Source organism: Oryzias latipes, chromosome 1 (genome assembly GCF_053564925.1).
Source record: "Oryzias latipes strain Hd-rR chromosome 1, Olatipes_Hd-rR_3.1".
NCBI classification, from domain to species: Eukaryota; Metazoa; Chordata; class Actinopteri; order Beloniformes; family Adrianichthyidae; genus Oryzias; species Oryzias latipes.
Genome location: NC_136237.1, coordinates 43,259,573 through 43,278,715, shown reverse-complemented (window position 1 = coordinate 43,278,715; position 19,143 = coordinate 43,259,573). Strand labels below are relative to the sequence as shown.

Below are 19,143 nucleotides of genomic sequence, written 5' to 3'. Positions count from 1 at the left end.
CACCAGGAAGCAGTCAGAGTCCTTCTGAGACACGTTTCTATAGCAATTTGTTTATGTGTGTGGACGCCCTCAGGCCTAAGGGGTTATTGTGAGTGGACGCGCACAGGCCTAAGGGGTTATTGTGAGTGGACGCGCACAGGCCTAAGGGGTTATTGTGAGTGGACGCGCACAGGCCTAAGGGGTTATTGTGAGTGGACGCGCTCAGGACTAAGGGGTTATTGTGAGTGGACGCCCTCAGGCCTAAGGGGTTATTGTGAGTGGACGCGCTCAGGACTAAGGGGTTATTGTGAGTGGACGCGCTCAGGACTAAGGGGTTATTGTGAGTGGACGCGCTCAGGACTAAGGGGTTATTGTGTGTGGACGCCCTCAGGCCTAAGGGGTTATTGTGAGTGGACGCGCACAGGCCTAAGGGGTTATTGTGAGTGGACGCGCTCAGGACTAAGGGGTTATTGTGTGTGGACGCCCTCAGGCCTAAGGGGTTATTGTGAGTGGACGTGCTCAGGACTAAGGGGTTATTGTGAGTGGACGCGCTCAGGACTAAGGGGTTATTGTGAGTGGACGCCCTCAGGCCTAAGGGGTTATTGTGAGTGGACGCGCTCAGGACTAAGGGGTTATTGTGAGTGGACGCGCTCAGGACTAAGGGGTTATTGTGAGTGGACGCGCTCAGGACTAAGGGGTTATTGTGTGTGGACGCCCTCAGGCCTAAGGGGTTATTGTGAGTGGACGCGCACAGGCCTAAGGGGTTATTGTGAGTGGACGCGCTCAGGACTAAGGGGTTATTGTGTGTGGACGCCCTCAGGCCTAAGGGGTTATTGTGAGTGGACGTGCTCAGGACTAAGGGGTTATTGTGAGTGGACGCGCTCAGGACTAAGGGGTTATTGTGTGTGGACGCCCTCAGGCCTAAGGGGTTATTGTGAGTGGACGCGCACAGGCCTAAGGGGTTATTGTGAGTGGACGCGCTCAGGACTAAGGGGTTATTGTGTGTGGACGCCCTCAGGCCTAAGGGGTTATTGTGAGTGGACGCGCTCAGGCCTAAGGGGTTATTGTGAGTGGACGTGCTCAGGCCTAAGGGGTTATTGTGAGTGGACGTGCTCAGGCCTAAGGGGTTATTGTGAGTGGACGCGCTCAGGCCTAAGGGGTTATTGTGAGTGGACGCGCTAAGGCCTAAGGGGTTATTGCGCGTGGACGCGCTCAGGCCTAAGGGGTTATTGTGAGTGGACGCCCTCAGGCCTAAGGGGTTATTGTGAGTGGACGCGCTCAGGACTAAGGGGTTATTGTGAGTGGACGCGCTCAGGACTAAGGGGTTATTGTGCGTGGACGCCCTCAGGCCTAAGGGGTTATTGTGAGTGGACGCGCTCAGGCCTAAGGGGTTATTGTGAGTGGACGCCCTCAGGCCTAAGGGGTTATTGTGAGTGGACGCCCTCAGGCCTAAGGGGTTATTGTGAGTGGACGCGCTCAGGACTAAGGGGTTATTGTGAGTGGACGCGCTCAGGCCTAAGGGGTTATTGTGAGTGGACGCCCTCAGGCCTAAGGGGTTATTGTGAGTGGACGCCCTCAGGCCTAAGGGGTTATTGTGAGTGGACACCCTCAGGCCTAAGGGGTTATTGTGTGTGGACACCATCAGGCCTAAGGGGTTATTGTGAGTGGACGCGCTCAGGCCTAAGGGGTTATTGTGAGTGGACGCGCACAGGCCTAAGGGGTTATTGTGAGTGGACGCGCACAGGCCTAAGGGGTTATTGTGAGTGGACGCGCACAGACCTAAGGGGTTATTGTGAGTGGACGCGCTCAGGACTAAGGGGTTATTGTGAGTGGACGCCCTCAGGCCTAAGGGGTTATTGTGAGTGGACGCGCTCAGGACTAAGGGGTTATTGTGAGTGGACGCGCTCGGGACTAAGGGGTTATTGTGAGTGGACGCGCTCAGGACTAAGGGGTTATTGTGTGTGGACGCCCTCAGGCCTAAGGGGTTATTGTGAGTGGACGCGCACAGGCCTAAGGGGTTATTGTGAGTGGACGCGCTCAGGACTAAGGGGTTATTGTGTGTGGACGCCCTCAGGCCTAAGGGGTTATAGTGAGTGGACGCGCTCAGGCCTAAGGGGTTATTGTGAGTGGACGCGCTCAGGCCTAAGGGGTTATTGTGAGTGGACGCGCTCAGGCCTAAGGGGTTATTGTGAGTGGACGCGCTCAGGTCTAAGGGGTTATTGTGAGTGGACGCGCTCAGGTCTAAGGGGTTATTGTGAGTGGACGCGCTCAGGCCTAAGGGGTTATTGTGCGTGGACGTGCTCAGGCCTAAGGGGTTATTGTGAGTGGACGCCCTCAGGCCTAACGGGTTATTGTGAGTGGACGCGCTCAGGCCTAAGGGGTTATTGTGAGTGGACGCCCTCAGGCCTAAGGGGTTATTGTGAGTGGACGCGCTCAGGACTAAGGGGTTATTGTGCGTGGACGCCCTCAGGCCTAAGGGGTTATTGTGAGTGGACGCGCTCAGGACTAAGGGGTTATTGTGCGTGGACGCCCTCAGGCCTAAGGGTTTATTGTGAGTGGACGCGCTCAGGCCTAAGGGGTTATTGTGTGTGGACGCCCTCAGGCCTAAGGGGTTATTGTGAGTGGACGCGCACAGGCCTAAGGTGTTATTGTGAGTGGACGCGCACAGGCCTAAGGAGTTATTGTGAGTGGACGCGTACAGGCCTAAGGGGTTATTGTGAGTGGACGCCCTCAGGCCTAAGGGGTTATTGTGAGTGGACGCGCTCAGGCCTAAGGGGTTATTGTGAGTGGACGCGCTCAGGCCTAAGGGGTTATTGTGAGTGGACGCGCTCAGGCCTAAGGGGTTATTGTGAGTGGACACGCTCAGGCCTAAGGGGTTATTGTGAGTGGACGCGCTCAGGCCTAAGGGGTTATTGTGCGTGGACGCGCTCAGGCCTAAGGGGTTATTGTGAGTGGACGCCCTCAGGCCTAAGGGGTTATTGTGAGTGGACGCGCTCAGGCCTAAGGGGTTATTGTGAGTGGACGCGCTCAGGACTAAGGGGTTATTGTGAGTGGACGCCCTCAGGCCTAAGGGGTTATTGTGAGTGGACGCGCTCAGGCCTAAGGGGTTATTGTGAGTGGACGCGCTCAGGCCTAAGGGGTTATTGTGAGTGGACGCCCTCAGGCCTAAGGGGTTATTGTGAGTGGACGCGCTCAGGACTAAGGGGTTATTGTGAGTGGACGCCCTCAGGCCTAAGGGGTTATTGTGAGTGGACGCCCTCAGGCCTAAGGGGTTATTGTGAGTGGACGCGCTCAGGACTAAGGGGTTATTGTGCGTGGACGCCCTCAGGGCTAAGGGGTTATTGTGCGTGGACACCATCAGGCCTAAGGGGTTATTGTGAGTGGACGCGCTCAGGCCTAAGGGGTTATTGTGAGTGGACGCGCACAGGCCTAAGGGGTTATTGTGAGTGGACGCGCACAGGCCTAAGGGGTTATTGTGAGTGGACGCGCACAGGACTAAGGGGTTATTGTGAGTGGACGCGCTCAGGACTAAGGGGTTATTGTGAGTGGACGCCCTCAGGCCTAAGGGGTTATTGTGAGTGGACGCGCTCAGGACTAAGGGGTTTTTGTGAGTGGACGCGCTCAGGACTAAGGGGTTATTGTGAGTGGACGCGCTCAGGACTAAGGGGTTATTGTGTGTGGACGCCCTCAGGCCTAAGGGGTTATTGTGAGTGGACGCGCACAGGCCTAAAGGGTTATTGTGAGTGGATGCGCTCAGGACTAAGGGGTTATTGTGTGTGGACGCGCTCAGGCCTAAGGGGTTATTATGAGTGGACGCCCTCAGGCCTAAGGGGTTATTGTGAGTGGACGCCCTCAGGCCTAAGGGGTTATTGTGAGTGGACGCGCTCAGGCCTAAGGGGTTATTGTGAGTGGACGCGCACAGGCCTAAGGGGTTATTGTGAGTGGACGCGCACAGGCCTAAGGGGTTATTGTGAGTGGACGCGCACAGGCCTAAGGGGTTATTGTGAGTGGACGCGCACAGGACTAAGGGGTTATTGTGAGTGGACGCGCTCAGGCCTAAGGGGTTATTGTGAGTGGACGCGCTCAGGCCTAAGGGGTTATTGTGAGTGGACACGCTCAGGCCTAAGGGGTTATTGTGAGTGGACGCGCTCAGGCCTAAGGGGTTATTGTGCGTGGACGCGCTCAGGCCTAAGGGGTTATTGTGAGTGGACGCCCTCAGGCCTAAGGGGTTATTGTGAGTGGACGCGCTCAGGCCTAAGGGGTTATTGTGAGTGGACGCGCTCAGGACTAAGGGGTTATTGTGAGTGGACGCCCTCAGGCCTAAGGGGTTATTGTGAGTGGACGCGCTCAGGCCTAAGGGGTTATTGTGAGTGGACGCGCTCAGGCCTAAGGGGTTATTGTGAGTGGACGCCCTCAGGCCTAAGGGGTTATTGTGAGTGGACGCGCTCAGGACTAAGGGGTTATTGTGAGTGGACGCCCTCAGGCCTAAGGGGTTATTGTGAGTGGACGCCCTCAGGCCTAAGGGGTTATTGTGAGTGGACGCGCTCAGGACTAAGGGGTTATTGTGCGTGGACGCCCTCAGGGCTAAGGGGTTATTGTGCGTGGACACCATCAGGCCTAAGGGGTTATTGTGAGTGGACGCGCTCAGGCCTAAGGGGTTATTGTGAGTGGACGCGCACAGGCCTAAGGGGTTATTGTGAGTGGACGCGCACAGGCCTAAGGGGTTATTGTGAGTGGACGCGCACAGGACTAAGGGGTTATTGTGAGTGGACGCGCTCAGGACTAAGGGGTTATTGTGAGTGGACGCCCTCAGGCCTAAGGGGTTATTGTGAGTGGACGCGCTCAGGACTAAGGGGTTTTTGTGAGTGGACGCGCTCAGGACTAAGGGGTTATTGTGAGTGGACGCGCTCAGGACTAAGGGGTTATTGTGTGTGGACGCCCTCAGGCCTAAGGGGTTATTGTGAGTGGACGCGCACAGGCCTAAAGGGTTATTGTGAGTGGATGCGCTCAGGACTAAGGGGTTATTGTGTGTGGACGCGCTCAGGCCTAAGGGGTTATTATGAGTGGACGCCCTCAGGCCTAAGGGGTTATTGTGAGTGGACGCCCTCAGGCCTAAGGGGTTATTGTGAGTGGACGCGCTCAGGCCTAAGGGGTTATTGTGAGTGGACGCGCACAGGCCTAAGGGGTTATTGTGAGTGGACGCGCACAGGCCTAAGGGGTTATTGTGAGTGGACGCGCACAGGCCTAAGGGGTTATTGTGAGTGGACGCGCACAGGACTAAGGGGTTATTGTGAGTGGACGCGCTCAGGACTAAGGGGTTATTGTGAGTGGACGCCCTCAGGCCTAAGGGGTTATTGTGAGTGGACGCGCTCAGGACTAAGGGGTTATTGTGAGTGGACGCGCTCAGGACTAAGGGGTTATTGTGAGTGGACGCGCTCAGGACTAAGGGGTTATTGTGTGTGGACGCCCTCAGGCCTAAGGGGTTATTGTGAGTGGACGCGCACAGGCCTAAAGGGTTATTGTGAGTGGATGCGCTCAGGACTAAGGGGTTATTGTGTGTGGACGCGCTCAGGCCTAAGGGGTTATTATGAGTGGACGCCCTCAGGCCTAAGGGGTTATTGTGAGTGGACGCCCTCAGGCCTAAGGGGTTATTGTGAGTGGACGCGCTCAGGCCTAAGGGGTTATTGTGAGTGGACGCGCTCAGGCCTAAGGGGTTATTGTGTCAGGACGCGCTCAGGCCTAAGGGGTTATTGTGAGTGGACGCGCTCAGGCCTAAGGGGTTATTGTGTCAGGACGCGCTCAGGCCTAAGGGGTTATTGTGTCAGGACGCCCTTAGGCCTAAGGGGTTATTGTGAGTGGACGCGCTCAGGCCGAAGGGGTTATTGTGAGTGGACGCGCTCAGGACTAAGGGGTTATTGTGTCAGGATGCGCTCAGGCCTAAGGGGTTATTGTGAGTGGACGCGCTCAGGCCTAAGGGGTTATTGTGTCAGGACGCGCTCAGGCCTAAGGGGTTATTGTGAGTGGACGCCCTCAGGCCTAAGTGGTTATTGTGAGTGGACGCGCTCAGGCCTAAGGGGTTATTGTGAGTGGACGCGCTCAGGCCTAAGGGGTTATTGTGAGTGGACGCCCTCAGGCCTAAGGGGTTATTGTGAGTGGACGCGCTCAGGCCTAAGGGGTTATTGTGTGTGGACGCGCTCAGGCCTAAGGGGTTATTGTGAGTGGACGCCCTCAGGACTAAGGGTTTATTGTGAGTGGACGCGCTCAGGCCTAAGGGGTTATTGTGAGTGGACGCCCTCAGGCCTAAGGGGTTATTGTGAGTGGACGCGCTCAGGCCTAAGGGGTTATTGTGTGTGGACGCCCTCAGGCCTTAGGGGTTATTGTGAGTGGAAGCGCTCAGGGCTAAGGGGTTATTGTGTGCGGACGCCCTCAGGCCTAAGGGGTTATTGTGAGTGGACGCGCTCAGGCCTAAGGGGTTATTGTGAGTGGACGCGCTCAGGACTAAGGGGTTATTGTGAGTGGACGCGCTCAGGCCTAAGGGGTTATTGTGTCAGGACGCGCTCAGGCCTAAGGGGTTATTGTGAGTGGATTAGTGATGAGTTTTAGTGTCTGTGGTTAAAAGTCGAGTCTGAAGTTCAGATGAAGTTCATCTTCATAAAGCTCTGCTCTTCCTCCAAATCCCATCAACCACCGCTTTGCGGGTTTTCATGGACCTGACCTGGGCGGGTCTGACCACAGACGTGTGTGTATGCAGGGCGCTCGTGCTCGCTGACCTCAGGGTTGTCTGACCCGCGGCCGCAGCTTAATGAAGGACCGCCCCTGTGAAGGGTCCACGGAACCACTGGGAGAACCCCGGGAACCCGGAAACTTTCTCTAACTAAGCCAGGTTGCGCTCCGCCACTGAAAGTCACCTGTTTCACCTGGTCAGTATGAGCACGTAGATTGCGCCGGCGCGGTGCATGCTGGGAGACACGGAATCAGGGCAGCAGCGGCGGACTGAAGTGAACCTCCAGCGGGCTCGACCCCGAGGACGGACCCGGAGGAGTCATGAAGCTGACCGGCCAGCGTGTCACGGTGAGTGCCGCGCGCGCTCTACGTCATCCGGGTGCCTGCCATGCACGAGCGGGCTACGGCTAGCAGGAGGAAGCCGCGCGCTGCGCAGCGGTCTCCGGTAACGGAGCAAACTGCGTCAACCTGCGTCGTTTTCCTTCTGGACGTTACCGGATCGATGCGTTTCTCCTTCACGCGGGGATCTACCCGGATGTGTCCCCCCAGTTCCACAGGTTAAACTCTGACTACACATGCTAATGTGGCTAAGCTAAGCTAGCTGCTGTGTGTCGGAGCGCAGAGGACTGGCTCGAACCTTGAACCCGAACCCGTCCTTCTGTCGGTGCCGATGATCTGCGTGGAGAGGCGCGTCAGGTAACAGCACACCTGTGTCCGTGTATTTTTGGTGACGTGTGTGGTGTCTGCTGGACGGTCGGCAGCTCGGTAACCTTAGACCTAGCAGCGTTTGTTAGCCACTGACGTCAACAGGTGAGAAGACGCGTCAGATGCGATCTGAAGGTGAGCTCGTGCTTCAAGCAGCTGTTAGTGGGCGGGAAAAGCACAGTTTAAAGCTAATAAAAGTGTTTACAAATAAAGCGAAACAGCTGCTGTTGTGCTAGCTCTGCAAGTCTCGCGATAGGTTAGCTGGTCTCAGACCGACAGGTGTGATGTTCTCAGGTGAGCTTCCTGCTCAGTACCGTCCTGACAGACTAACAGCCCAAATAAATCTTCAGCGAGTCACTTTAAACGAAAAGTAAAACCGGAAATGAGCAAGTAAACAAACAGGAAGTCGTTTCCATCAGCTGCTGCATGTCTTATTTTGTAGATATTTAAATAATAGACAGGATCCGGATCTAAAGTTGATTTTTCTGATTATCTGGTGTCAAATCAGACCAGGAAGCTGAAGAGGTTCTGCAGAGTTCTGGTTGAGCAGGTTCTGGTGAGGTTGTGCTTTTCTCCCACCATGGAGAACATTTACATTTATGTGACATAAAGTATTTCCGTAAACCCACAAACTACCCCCCCCCCCCCCCCCCCCCATGTGGTTTTCCCCAGACGGTTCATAAGAAGTCCAACCTGGTTTGAGCTGACAGGTGTTCAGGCTGGAGCGCTGGCTCCTCCCACTGCACACAGACTAGTTTCCTCTCTTAGGTAGGATGGGGGTGTGCCCTAACCGGTTAGTTTGGTTCTAGCAGAACCCAACCTGGTGTCATGAAGGACAAACAAAATCAATCAGACCATCGGAGGATTACAGTCCAGGTGGTTCTGGTTTACTCGGCCCAAACCCAATTTAATGAATTATTAAATACGCCTGCACACCGCACTTCATCTAGTCTGGTCCTGGTCTTGGTCTGGTTCTAGTCTGGTCCTGGTCTGGTTCTAGTCTGGTCCTGGTCCTGGTCTTGGTCTGGTCATGGCCTGGCCTGACCAATCACAGCACAGCTTCTGTGATTGGCTCACATAACCAGGCGCTGGTGCTCATGCCCCGCCCTCTGTTTCAGGTGTAGCCAGGAGGACGTCCCGCGGCGTCATGGAGCCAGATGTGATCCGCATGTACTCGTCGTCCCCTCCCCCGATGGAGGACGGTGCAGAGGAGGACGAGGACGAGTTCGGAGACTTCGGGACCTTTTCTGGGGTCCCCGGCAGCATCAGCTTCTCTGAGCTCGACACCCCCACGACCTTCAACCAGACCCAGGCCCTGACCGCTACCTCACCCCCGGAGCTCCTGGCCAGCAGGGGGCTGGGCCCCGAGCTGTCCAGGGTGAATGGTGTGGTTCTGGGGGGCGAGCCCGCCAATAGGGCGGAGGTGACGAAGGTGATTTGCTCACTGGACTGCTCCGTGAAGACCGACTGCAACGGCAGGGACTCGGGGGCGATGACCAATGGGTTTGAGAGCCTCAGCGTTCAGGGATCCCCTCCCTCCAGAAATGCTGTCCCTTCTTCTGGGGGGGGCCTGCCCCTGGACGACACGGGGAGCCCCCCCGCCAGTAGTCCTGAAAACGACTTTGCAGATTTTGCGGCGTTTTCTGAAGGGCTCCCAATCCAGACAGAGGACAGCCCTGTTGGGGGGCATCTGCAGGCGGGGGCAGCCTGTCGGAACTGTCAAAATGATCTGGGGGGGGCACCAGGGGACACAATCAGGGACACGAACGGGACCGGATCAGAGGCAGAACTGGAGCAAAGCTGTCCTGCTGAGGCCCCTCCCTCGCCCTCTCAGGAGGTCCCCCTCTCCAGGGAGGCCGAGGCCCCGCCAGCTGTGAATGGGCTGGACGGGGCTGAAGGGGGGCAGGATCAACCGGAGGCCCGGGTGTCCCCGGATGAGACGGAGACGTCCTTGGGCCGGCAGCTGTCCACAAACGACCTGGAGGAGTACGGCGACATGAGCCCCACCTGCTCGGCCCCCTCCCCGCCCATCCAGAGCGGCACCCCCACCGACAGCAGCCCGCTTGGGGAGGGCGACGAGGACTTCGGGGACTTTGGCGAGCCCGCCTCCTTCTGCGCTCAGGGCTTTGCAGAGGTTGGGCCGCCGGACGCCGAGCAGGACGCAGAGCAGGACGCCGACGACTTCGGCGACTTCAACTCCCCCAAGTGTCGGGGCCCCGAGGACGCCAGCACAGGGGGGGGCTCCAGCCTGCCTGTCAGCGACAGCTTTGGGAACTTCAGCTCGGCGGAGGGCAGCGCCGGGTGGAGCGCCTTTGAGGAGCCGCAGCAGGTGGACGGGGACACGTGGGCGGAGTTCAGCGCGGAGACGGGGGAAGCTGGAATGCAGACGGTAAGAACAGCCGGTCTGACAGGTTCTACTACCTGATGGGGTGGGGTCCAAGCTTGGCTGTGACAACATCAGGTGTGGCGTTTTGAACCGGAACCACAGTTCAAGTTGTTTCCTTTCCCCCCGTTTACTGGAAAATAAACACGTGCACGCTCACATGCACACATGAGCAGATGCAGGTGGTGAGTCAGCAGACGGCCCCTCCTCTGGGGCTACACACTCTGCTGTTCACAGGCGTGCACGTGTCGGAGCGTGCACGGCTGGAGTGGGTGGTAAACTTCAGACCCCCCACCCCATATGTGTGTGCAGGCGCCCCCCTCCAGCCGGGTGGAGACTCTGTTTCAAAGCTGCTTCCCGGCTGCAGCCGTGCCGCTGCTGGACGAGCAGGTGGCGGTTCTGAAAGTCCTGCTGGACGGGGCGGACCCCAGCCCAGAACCTGGACCCCACATGCAGGAGGAGGGGGCCGGCTGCAGAAGGTGAGAGCAACACCACAACCCCCCCCAGCTGCTTCACACCTTCACGATCCTGTCACGGCTGGAACTACTAGCTCCTCCCCCTGGCTGTGATTCCTGCAGGTGTGGCGGGGTGTGGGCGCGGCTCCAGGACGTGCACGAGGCGCTGGGCCTCAAATACCAGTGGGGGGGCTCCCACTGCAACAAAGCCCTGCTGGGCTGTTTGGGCATCGACACCCGGAACATCGTGAGTTGAGGCTAAAAGCAGTTGGTGTGTGGGTGTGGCTGTGTGTGGGCGTGGCTTGTGTGACCCTGCGTTTGCCCCTCCCAGCTCTTCACAGGACAGAAGAAGCAGCCCGTCATCGTCCCCATGTACGCTGCCGGCCTGGTGAGTTTCACAATAAAAGCCTCTTCAGCACAGCGCCTTTGGTTTGGGGGTGTAGAACAGTGAGGGGGGGTCAGTGACCATGGCGCTCTCTCCAGGGGATGCTGGAACCGACCAAAGAGCCCGTGAAGCCCATCTCTGCAGCAGAGATGATCACCGCCATCGGTCAGGTGCCTGTAGAGGACGCCGCGTGCTCGCCCTCCTCTGTGCAGGTGGGGTTCAGACACTTCTCCAGACAGCAAGGGGGGGTGATGACGGATGTTTGACTCCCCTCTTTACCTTTCCGGCAGGAGGGGCTCCCCCCCATCCAGTTCGACTGGAGCAGTAGTGGCCTTACCAACCCGCTAGATGGTAGGTGACCCCCCCACACTCACACCCTCTGCCTTAGTATAGATGCTAACAGGAAAAGGGTCAGACGCGGGAGGGAGGGAGGGAGGGAGGGTAGTCCAGGGGGGCACTAGCACCATAGAGGGTTGTCCCCGGGGGAGGGTGGTCCTGGGGAGGAAGCACTGAGCTCCAGGGCTCTTGCATTTTCCTTGGGGGGTGGGGGGAGGGGGGTGTTACTGGTCGTGGTGTCAAACGTGCTGAGGCCAAAGGTTCTCCTCGTTTAAGGGCGGGGCATCATGGGAATCAGTCAGTGGGGGTCCGCCTCTTGTCCTTACTTATTTTTGCATTGTTGTTTGATTACCCCTCCCCCCACACACGTGGGGGCAGCATTATGGGGAGGGGCAGTTTGGTCGACACTCTGACTCCTCGTCGCCTTTGTGTTTGGTCAGGAGGACGGGGGGAGGAGCCAGCTTCATCGCTGCACATGCTCAGTTTGATGTGAAGCTCACGCTGCTCCTCTCTCTCTCTCTCTCTCTCTCTGTGTGTGTTAACCTCGGCCGCCCGGCTCTAAGCCAGTGGAGGCTCCGCCCTCTTAAACCTGGACTTCTTTGGTCCCGTGGAGGACTCGGGCTCCACCAGCTCTGCCTCTATCCCAGGTCAGCTGATCCCCCCTGTCTATCTGTTAGGCCCCGCCCCTCAGCTGCAGCCATGAGACGCTCTCTCAGCTGTGCTGTCAGACATCAGGAGTCCAACAGAACCCAAAGTAACGGGTCTGTGGTTCTGCTCATGTTAGCCTCCTGGTCCAAGCAGATCTTTTTTTGCTCAGTACCACAATTCTGGCCAGGTCCCGACCTTCAGGTCCGCCGTTCTTCAACGATGAAGACGCCAACATTACTGAATTCAACCAATCAGAGCAAAGATGGTGGTTTTCTGGATGAGGTCCCCCATGAGAGCCTTCATCCTCTCCGGTCATCACTGAGGATGATGAAGGTCCAGTTCTCCAGGGGACCTCCGGGATCTAACGAAGGTTTCCGGTTTCAGGCGTGGACCCGGAGCTGTTCCAGCTCACCACCTCTAAACTGGACTCGGGCGGCACCAGCGGCCGGGTGGCAGATGCCTTCGCCCGCCTGATGTCCACCGTGGAGAAGACCAGCACCTCCACCAGGTGCTGAGGGGGTGGGGGGCGGGGCCTGTTGTGTTTGAACGCCGTGGTCATGTCCGTCTCCTGTTCCACAGAAAACCCAGGAAGGATGAGAACCTGAGCGAGGAGGCGGCCAAAGTGATCGCCGCCCTGCCCGACCTGTCCTTCATGCACGCCAAGGTGCTGATGTTCCCCGCCACCCTGATGCCGCCCTGCTCGCAGGCCACGCCCGACTGATGCCCCGCCCAGTCCAGATCTTTTTTTTCCCCTTCTCCAGCTTTTTATTTTTCCTATTCTTTCTTAGCCTAATCTTCTGTTTTCTTTGTGATTGGAGGGGGGGGGGGGTCCTCATAATCAGGAACAGGATGTTGGTTTAACTCCGTGATTTTATTTTGAAGGAACATAAAGCTCTTACTCTGGGACAGGAGATGTTGGGGCGTTTTTCCTGGACTTACAGATGCCATCTTCATGTAGGCTCCGCCCTCTCCCCCCCACCCCCCCCTGTTTGTTTGTTTGGTTTTTGTGGGACGACCTGTGTTCAAACTACTGACGGGAATGAAGGGACCAATTTGTGTGTTCGGTTCTGATCTGCTCAACGGCCCCCGGGGGAGGGGGGGTTTGCACATTGTAAAGATGAATGGGGGGGGGGGGGGTTACTGTTGGGAAAGTTCCTATGGAAACGGCAGCGTCACTGAAGAGCCCCCTCCCTCTGGGTGGGCGCGCATGTTCCGGTTCTTTCCAGACTGTAAGCGTGTAAATTTGAATTTTAATGTACACAAGAAATTAAAATAATTTAAGAGAACGTGTGAGGTTCTGGTTCTGGTCCTGCAACGGACCCTTTCACAACGATTAACGGAACAGTCGTCCGGGTCAGGAAACCAGAATAAACGACACGTTAACCAGACGTGTAGTCAGAACATCTGGACCTAAAGATCTCGCCAACAGAACACGTCAACGACCGTCACACGTGTTCTAAAGTTTCAGACTGAAGGTTTGAATTCATCACGAGGTGCTCCTCATGCCGCCCCCCTCCCCATCAGAAACCACCACTTCCTGTTGGACTCAAACCCAGACAGCGGGTGGCGCCATTGAGTCCATCTATCACGACTGTCTGACGGCTGCAACAGAATCCCCTGGGAGGAAATACTCGAGTAAAAAAGTAATGAGGAGAAAGTGCTGAAGGAGCGTTCAGGAAGAACGTGACAGAACTCCAAAGTTTGGAGTAACGCTGAAGAACCCAGCTGTGGTTCTGGGAGAAGCTGTTGGGTTCTGGCCTCTTCCTAAACCCGCAGGATGTCCTTCAGGATCTTGTGGTTGCCGGAGCCTATCCCAGCTACTGCTGGGCGGGGTTCACCTGGACAGGTGGAACATCCACAGCTCCAACCTAGAACCACCAATGAACCTGTGATGTTCTGGGGCTGGGGAACCCGCACAAGAACCAGGAGAACAAGCCAAATTCAGCTGGGATTCGAACCCTGGTGTGAGCCACTACACCCCAGTGGACTCCATTTCTATTTTCGACAGATTTCTGCTGTCAAACGGTGACGGTTAAAACTAGATTGAAGGAAAGATGCTTTTATTTTTAAAGATTCTGGCTCCTCCCCCTTACCTTAAGGACCATCAACTGTTAGGACGTTTTAAGCACATAAGAAGAGGCTGTCTTTACCTGGGGGGGGGGGGGTCCCTGTCCTTCCACTGGCAGGAGGGAGGAAGCTCCTCCCAGTGGGGTCAGAGTTCAAAGAAGAGCCGGACCAGAACTTATCAAAGATCTCCTTCATTCTTTTAATGAACATTGTGCCACAAAAGTCGCGTCCGCAGCCACAAACCTTCCCAACTCCTCCACCTGCTCTCGTACATTTATGTATAAATATCTACACTTTACAGGAACCCGGCTGGGGCGGAGCCTGTACTCCAGTGCTGGTGGGGCCAGCGCCCCCCAGGGAGCGCATGCTTCCAGCGGGGGGCGCCGTGAGCGCGCTCAGAGCGTGCTCACGGCGTGCTCACGACGCCCTGCGTGCACAGGAATGTGGGCTGCTGCAGAGCAGACGGATGAAGGCGTGGACCAGGAACCTCCGGCTATCAAGGCACATGGACTGTGGGGGCGGAGCCAAGTGGGCGTGCACGGTGCTGGCTGAAGCATGAGCTCCGTGTGGCGCGGCGTGCTCGTGTTGTGCTGCTCTGCACGTGCGGTGTAGAGCAGCACAAGTGGGCGGGTAAATGTTTGACGTGTTTCCAGTTTGAGTGAATAGAAGGGCCGGCGTTTTCTGTGGAGGCGGGGCTTACCGTCGTCCTGTCACTGATAAAGGGTGGGAATCTGCACAGTTACAGAGCCTGCCTGCCTGCCTGCCTTTCTCTCCCTGTAACCATGGTAACATTGAGGCTGCTCGTGGGTTTGGGGGCTGGCTCTGGTGGCGGCGCCTCAGCTCTCAGCAGCAGCCCCCCGGCGACGGGTTGACCGGCTTGCTCTGAATCTTCACGTTGGACTTCTCGGCGGCGCCGGCTGTGGCCCCGGGGCCCATCCTCTTCTTGATTTCCGCCGCCATGGTCATGAAGGCCTGCTCCACGTTGGTGGCGCTCTTGGCGCTCGTCTCCAGGAAGGGAATGCCCAGGTTGTCGGCGAACTCCTGCGGGTGAAGAAAAGGATGAAGGGGGGCCGGCAGAGGGGGCGTGTCCTCACATCTGCACTTCCTGTCCAACAGCAGCAGATGTTTAGCTCGGAGGTCACCACCTCTCTGAAACATGGAGGCTGCTGGGATACAATGAACCCCAGTTACAGAAAAACAGTGGTGGGCGGGGCTTCATCCACACCGCCGGCGTCAGAGCTGCGGGTGGACCAGCCCCCCTGAGGGTCTTTTGCTCCTCTGCCATGGTTCTCATGGCGGTAAAGCTATGGGGCCGCGTTCACTGAAGGCCTCCGTGTGACGTTTACGTCACCGTCATATTTAGACAAAACCTTTATTTTGAAAGTTTATTTTGACACTTGGAGCCTGGTTCCTGTGTTTTAGCTGTAGAAACACAGAAGAAGAAGTGCAGCGCCGTCCTGCACAGCGTGGATGATGTCATCCGGGTGAACGGCGTCTGACATCACGGCTGCTGTCCTGACAGTCAGACGGGGAATCGTACCGTCGCTGTGGAGGCCCCTCCCCCAAACCCCTGACTCTGCTTCATCCCAACTTCCTGTTAGCTCTGTTCCACAGTGGAGAGGGGTGGGCGGCGTTCTGGTACCTTGGCCGTGGTGTAGTCCACCACCTTCCTGGTCGTCAGGTCACACTTGTTTCCCACCAGCAGCTTGTTGACGTTCTCGCTGGCGTAGCGGTCGATCTCCTGCAGCCACTGCTTGACGTTGTTGAAGGACTCCTGACAGACGGAGGGAGACGTTTAACAGATCCACACAAGTTCAGTCCCACTTTTTAGATTCATTCTCAAATTCTCTAACGTGAAAAAACGAAGGTTCTGATCGGTTCTTATCACTTTGAAGGTAAACAGCACATTTACTGCTGGTTCCAATCTCCGTTTCCATGACAACTGCACTAAACATACGCGTCATTTCTATGAAGGATTCCTCCAACGTCTAAGAAGCGTGTCTGTCTGAGAACCCAACAACCACAGACACGGAAGCAACAAGTCACATGACGGAAACGCCATCGCTCAGCTACAGATGATTCTGGGGCATCACCTGGTCCGTGACGTCGTACACCACGATGATCCCGTGTGCTCCTCTGTAGTAGCTGGATGTGATGGTTCGAAACCTCTCCTGACCGGCTGTGTCCCACTGGAAGGAGAGCAAAACCTGTGAGCAGCATGACCCCCCCCGCCACACACAGCCCCCTACCCCCACACAAAAGGACAGAGACTCACGATCTGCAGCTTGATGGTCTTCCCATCCAGCTCTATGGTCCGGATCTTGAAGTCAACGCCGATGGTGCTGATGTAGCTCTCTGTGTACGTGTCATCCTGTGCAGACGCACGCACACACGCACACACACACACACACACACACACACACGCACGCAGCTGGGTGAAACGCCGACTCTCTCACCGTTGCTCAGAAAAACGGCATTCAGCCGTCGGGGTCACTCACAGCGAACCGCAGGAGGAGGCAGGACTTGCCCACGCCGGAGTCCCCGATGAGGAGCAGCTTGAATAAATAGTCGCTGTGAGGAAGAAGCAGACGGTCCGTTACCTGCAGGTCCGCTCAGAACCTTTGGGTTCACGACAGAAGCTCTCAGCTCCAGAACAACGGGAACGTTTCTGTCTGCTTCAGGTGAGCTTTGTGGGCGGAGCCACATGACCTGCAGAAGCTGCAGCCGGACTTCCACACACAACCCCAGGCGTGGTTACCATGACAACGCCCATCAGGGATGGACCCCCAATGATTCAGAACAGCCCTTTCCAACCGCCACGAGCTTCAGGAGCCAAAACCGGATGCAGGTCACCATGGAAACCACAGGCTGCAAAGTTCTCCCCACAGGTTCAAATCCGGACCCTGGGTCCCAACCCAGGAGCTCGGAGGACGCTCCACACGTTTTGATTAGTCACGTGACCTTTCCAGCTCGGTCCGTTTTTCTTTAGACACGTTCGTCCTGGTTCTGATCATCTTCTTGACCCAGAAGAGAAGAACATTTCTGACACCTGAGCGCGTGAACGAACCAGTTACCCAAACCTAGTACTTCCTGTTTGCCTTTGTCACGGCCCGGCCCGCAAAGGTCCGGCCCGGGGAGGCCCGCTTGCACAGTAAGACCTAAAGAGAATCAGCAGAACCGAGCCTGGGTTCCGGTAGTGAGCTGTCAGCGTAACTTCAGAACCGCGGCGTTAGCCTCCCGGATAGCCGCGTTAGCCTCACCGCGCAGACGGACACCGCCGGTCTCAGAACCGCGGTCCGTCCGTCTTCACGCTGCGTGGTTCTGGATCAGCCCGCGTGGACGGCGGGGCTGGAACCGAACCGCGCGGCTGTCAGGGGACGGACCGTCCGCCAAAGGCTCCTTTCCGCCCGGCTAGCTGCCCTTAGCTTAGCCTAGCTTCCCGGCTGAAGTGACAGCTGCGAGCCGTCGTCCTCCCCGAACCCAAACCCGGACTTACTATTCCGGGTTCATGGCTGGCGGCAGACTGGACTCTGCGGTCGCGGGAACTGTAGCTGGAGTTCGGTGAACCTTAACGCGGCCTCACGCGCACGAAAAACCGCAGCTTTTGCGTGAAGATCCGGCTAAACCGTCGCAGCTACTCTAATCGAATCAAATATGGCTGGCTGACTACAAACCCACCCGGAAATACCAGGCGCGTGGCATCATGGGTACTGTAGTTAAATAGGTCCCCCCTTTTCCCCTACAAAAGCCTGTTTGAATGTGATGATTCAAAAAGAATTATGGCTGTAAGGATTCATTTGAACAACAATGTATTCATTTTTTTGGTTCGTTCTGAACGATCCGATTGGATCCAATTCTCCAAAAACCCATCCAGATCATCTTGATCCAAACTTCCAGCAGTGAGACTCAGACAGAAATTCCTGCTACTGAACAGTTTTCCAGATTCTTGCATTTCTTCCAGATCATCAAGTTAATGAAATCTGTGTCCAAACCAACAAGTAAACTAGAATGAATGTCAAATCCATTCACATGTTAGTTTCCTAAAGTTCACCACTGTTGTTTTTCCACATCCAAAGAGTCCAAAGGGAACATTCTTAGAACATTCTAGACTGGATGGTCACCTATACTTATTTTGTCAAGGAAAAGCAGCTGTAACCCTTGTTCTATCCTAGACACTTTACCGTTGGGTCATCTAGACCCACTAGACAGTGCTCTGAACCTTTTTTCTTCAATGATTTGTGATCTTCACTGGTGTCCATGGATTACATGAAATCTTTCCACCTTTATCCACCTTTGTCATGGTAGGGAGAACACCTCAATGGAAGGGGGGGGTCATCTAAGATAGCACAAGGGATAAACACGTTTAAAAAGTAGACAAATCTTAGTTTTTTGTGTCAGTTGATTGTTCCAGTTTACAGATAGTCACATATTTTATATTTTAAGTGTGAGTTTGGTTGATTTTTCCGTCAATTACTTCTTTTCTTGCTTAAATACATTTTACTTCAACATGAGTAACATCATTTTAAAGACATTTTTTATTTTGTCTTCGTCTGAAAATGTAGCTTTGAACTCTTTCTTGCAAATAAGGACAAATATGATCATAAACTAATCATCCACACTTCAACTCTTCCTCCACCCGACACAGGAGGAAGATGTGTGTGGATGGAAGAAAACCTGGAAAAGCCTCATCATGTAGAGTAGAAGATGTTAGAACCTTTATTACTGGTTTGGTTCAATGCTCTGTTATTGTCTGAGTTCCTTAAAAAAAGAAGCATTTCCACTTGTTGGCAGTTAAAAGAAGAACTTGTTGTTTTGTTTGACGGTAAAGCTGATCCCAGTCTACAAGAGCTGACACAGGAAGCCAACACAAAAACGCCAGATCCACAAAGAAGAAGGTGGTCTAGATCAGTGTTTTTCAACCAGTGGGCCGCGGCACACTAGTGTGCCGTGAGAGATGGTCCAGTGCGCCGTGGGAAATTGCCCTCATTAACTGATCTAAAAACATTTTCCATCTCCAGGAAATCAGCTCTTTGTTCATCCAAATAGGTCCTGATAAAACACTGAGTAGTTAGGAATATAAAAGATTATACAATTAAATTTTCTTTGTGTTTATTTAATTCTATTAAATACATTTTGATAAGAATGACGTTACCGCGATTTACCTGCAGCTATAAGTGTTTGCGGAAAAGTCCCGCCCCTTTAACTGTCTCCGCCAATCATTCTTTAAGGCTTAATCCCATGTCATCAGTCTGACCAATCAGAAGTGGTTCAAGTCTTCACTTCCTTGTTCCAATTTAGCTCAAAAAGTCGCTCAGTTCTAACAAAAATACCAGCTAAAGCTCGTCTTTAGCGGTGTAGCTTTCCACAGAGTCTGGTGTCAGACCGTGGGCCAAATGAACAAAACAATGAAGCTCAGAGACGCGAGTCTTTCTTCCCTCTTTCGGTAGTTTTCACACTACATC

The 19,143-nt window shown here is 55.3% G+C and overlaps 2 protein-coding genes across 5 annotated transcripts; one reads left to right on the top strand and one right to left on the bottom strand.

Annotated features, from left to right (window-relative positions):
• Window positions 1-6,797: 6,797 nt before the first annotated feature.
• On the top strand, window positions 6,798-12,900 carry aftpha (aftiphilin a). Of its 4 annotated transcripts, none has more exons than XM_023953651.2 (10): window positions 6,798-7,050; window positions 8,526-9,796; window positions 10,103-10,269; window positions 10,369-10,492; window positions 10,577-10,633; window positions 10,729-10,842; window positions 10,921-10,981; window positions 11,530-11,613; window positions 11,999-12,122; window positions 12,194-12,900. In XM_023953651.2, the coding sequence occupies exons 1-10, from the start codon at window positions 6,936-6,938 to the stop codon at window positions 12,333-12,335; spliced, it is 2,259 nt and encodes a 752-aa protein (XP_023809419.1). In that variant the 5' UTR covers window positions 6,798-6,935; the 3' UTR covers window positions 12,336-12,900. The 4 variants fall into 4 exon arrangements, with proteins under 4 accessions (XP_023809419.1, XP_023809421.1, XP_078805231.1 ...); XM_023953656.2 differs by lacking the exon at window positions 6,798-7,050 and adding an exon at window positions 7,067-7,398; XM_023953653.2 differs by lacking the exon at window positions 11,530-11,613 and having other exon boundaries at window positions 6,799-7,050.
• A 956-nt stretch (window positions 12,901-13,856) lies between these two features.
• On the bottom strand, window positions 13,857-17,390 carry LOC101162421 (ras-related protein Rab-1A). Its single transcript, XM_004085307.5, has 6 exons — window positions 17,178-17,390; window positions 16,180-16,252; window positions 15,957-16,052; window positions 15,775-15,870; window positions 15,324-15,455; window positions 13,857-14,722 (listed from the first exon to the last, which is right to left on the bottom strand). Exons 1-6 carry the CDS (start codon window positions 17,189-17,191, stop codon window positions 14,525-14,527), a joined length of 609 nt encoding a protein of 202 aa, XP_004085355.1. The 5' UTR covers window positions 17,192-17,390; the 3' UTR covers window positions 13,857-14,524.
• Between the last annotated feature and the right edge of the window lie 1,753 nt (window positions 17,391-19,143).

Coding starts and splice junctions, on each gene's coding strand:
- aftpha (XM_023953651.2), top strand. CDS start 6,936: ATGCTGGGAGACACGGAATCAGGGCAGCAGCGGCGGACTGAAGTGAAC. Junction 10,493..10,576: donor GCATCGACACCCGGAACATC/GTGAGTTGAGGC, acceptor TGCCCCTCCCAG/CTCTTCACAGGACAGAAGAA. Junction 10,634..10,728: donor CCATGTACGCTGCCGGCCTG/GTGAGTTTCACA, acceptor CGCTCTCTCCAG/GGGATGCTGGAACCGACCAA.
- LOC101162421 (XM_004085307.5), bottom strand. Junction 15,456..15,774: donor TGTACGACGTCACGGACCAG/GTGATGCCCCAG, acceptor TCCGTCTGTCAG/GAGTCCTTCAACAACGTCAA. Junction 14,723..15,323: donor TGGACTACACCACGGCCAAG/GTACCAGAACGC, acceptor CTTCACCCGCAG/GAGTTCGCCGACAACCTGGG.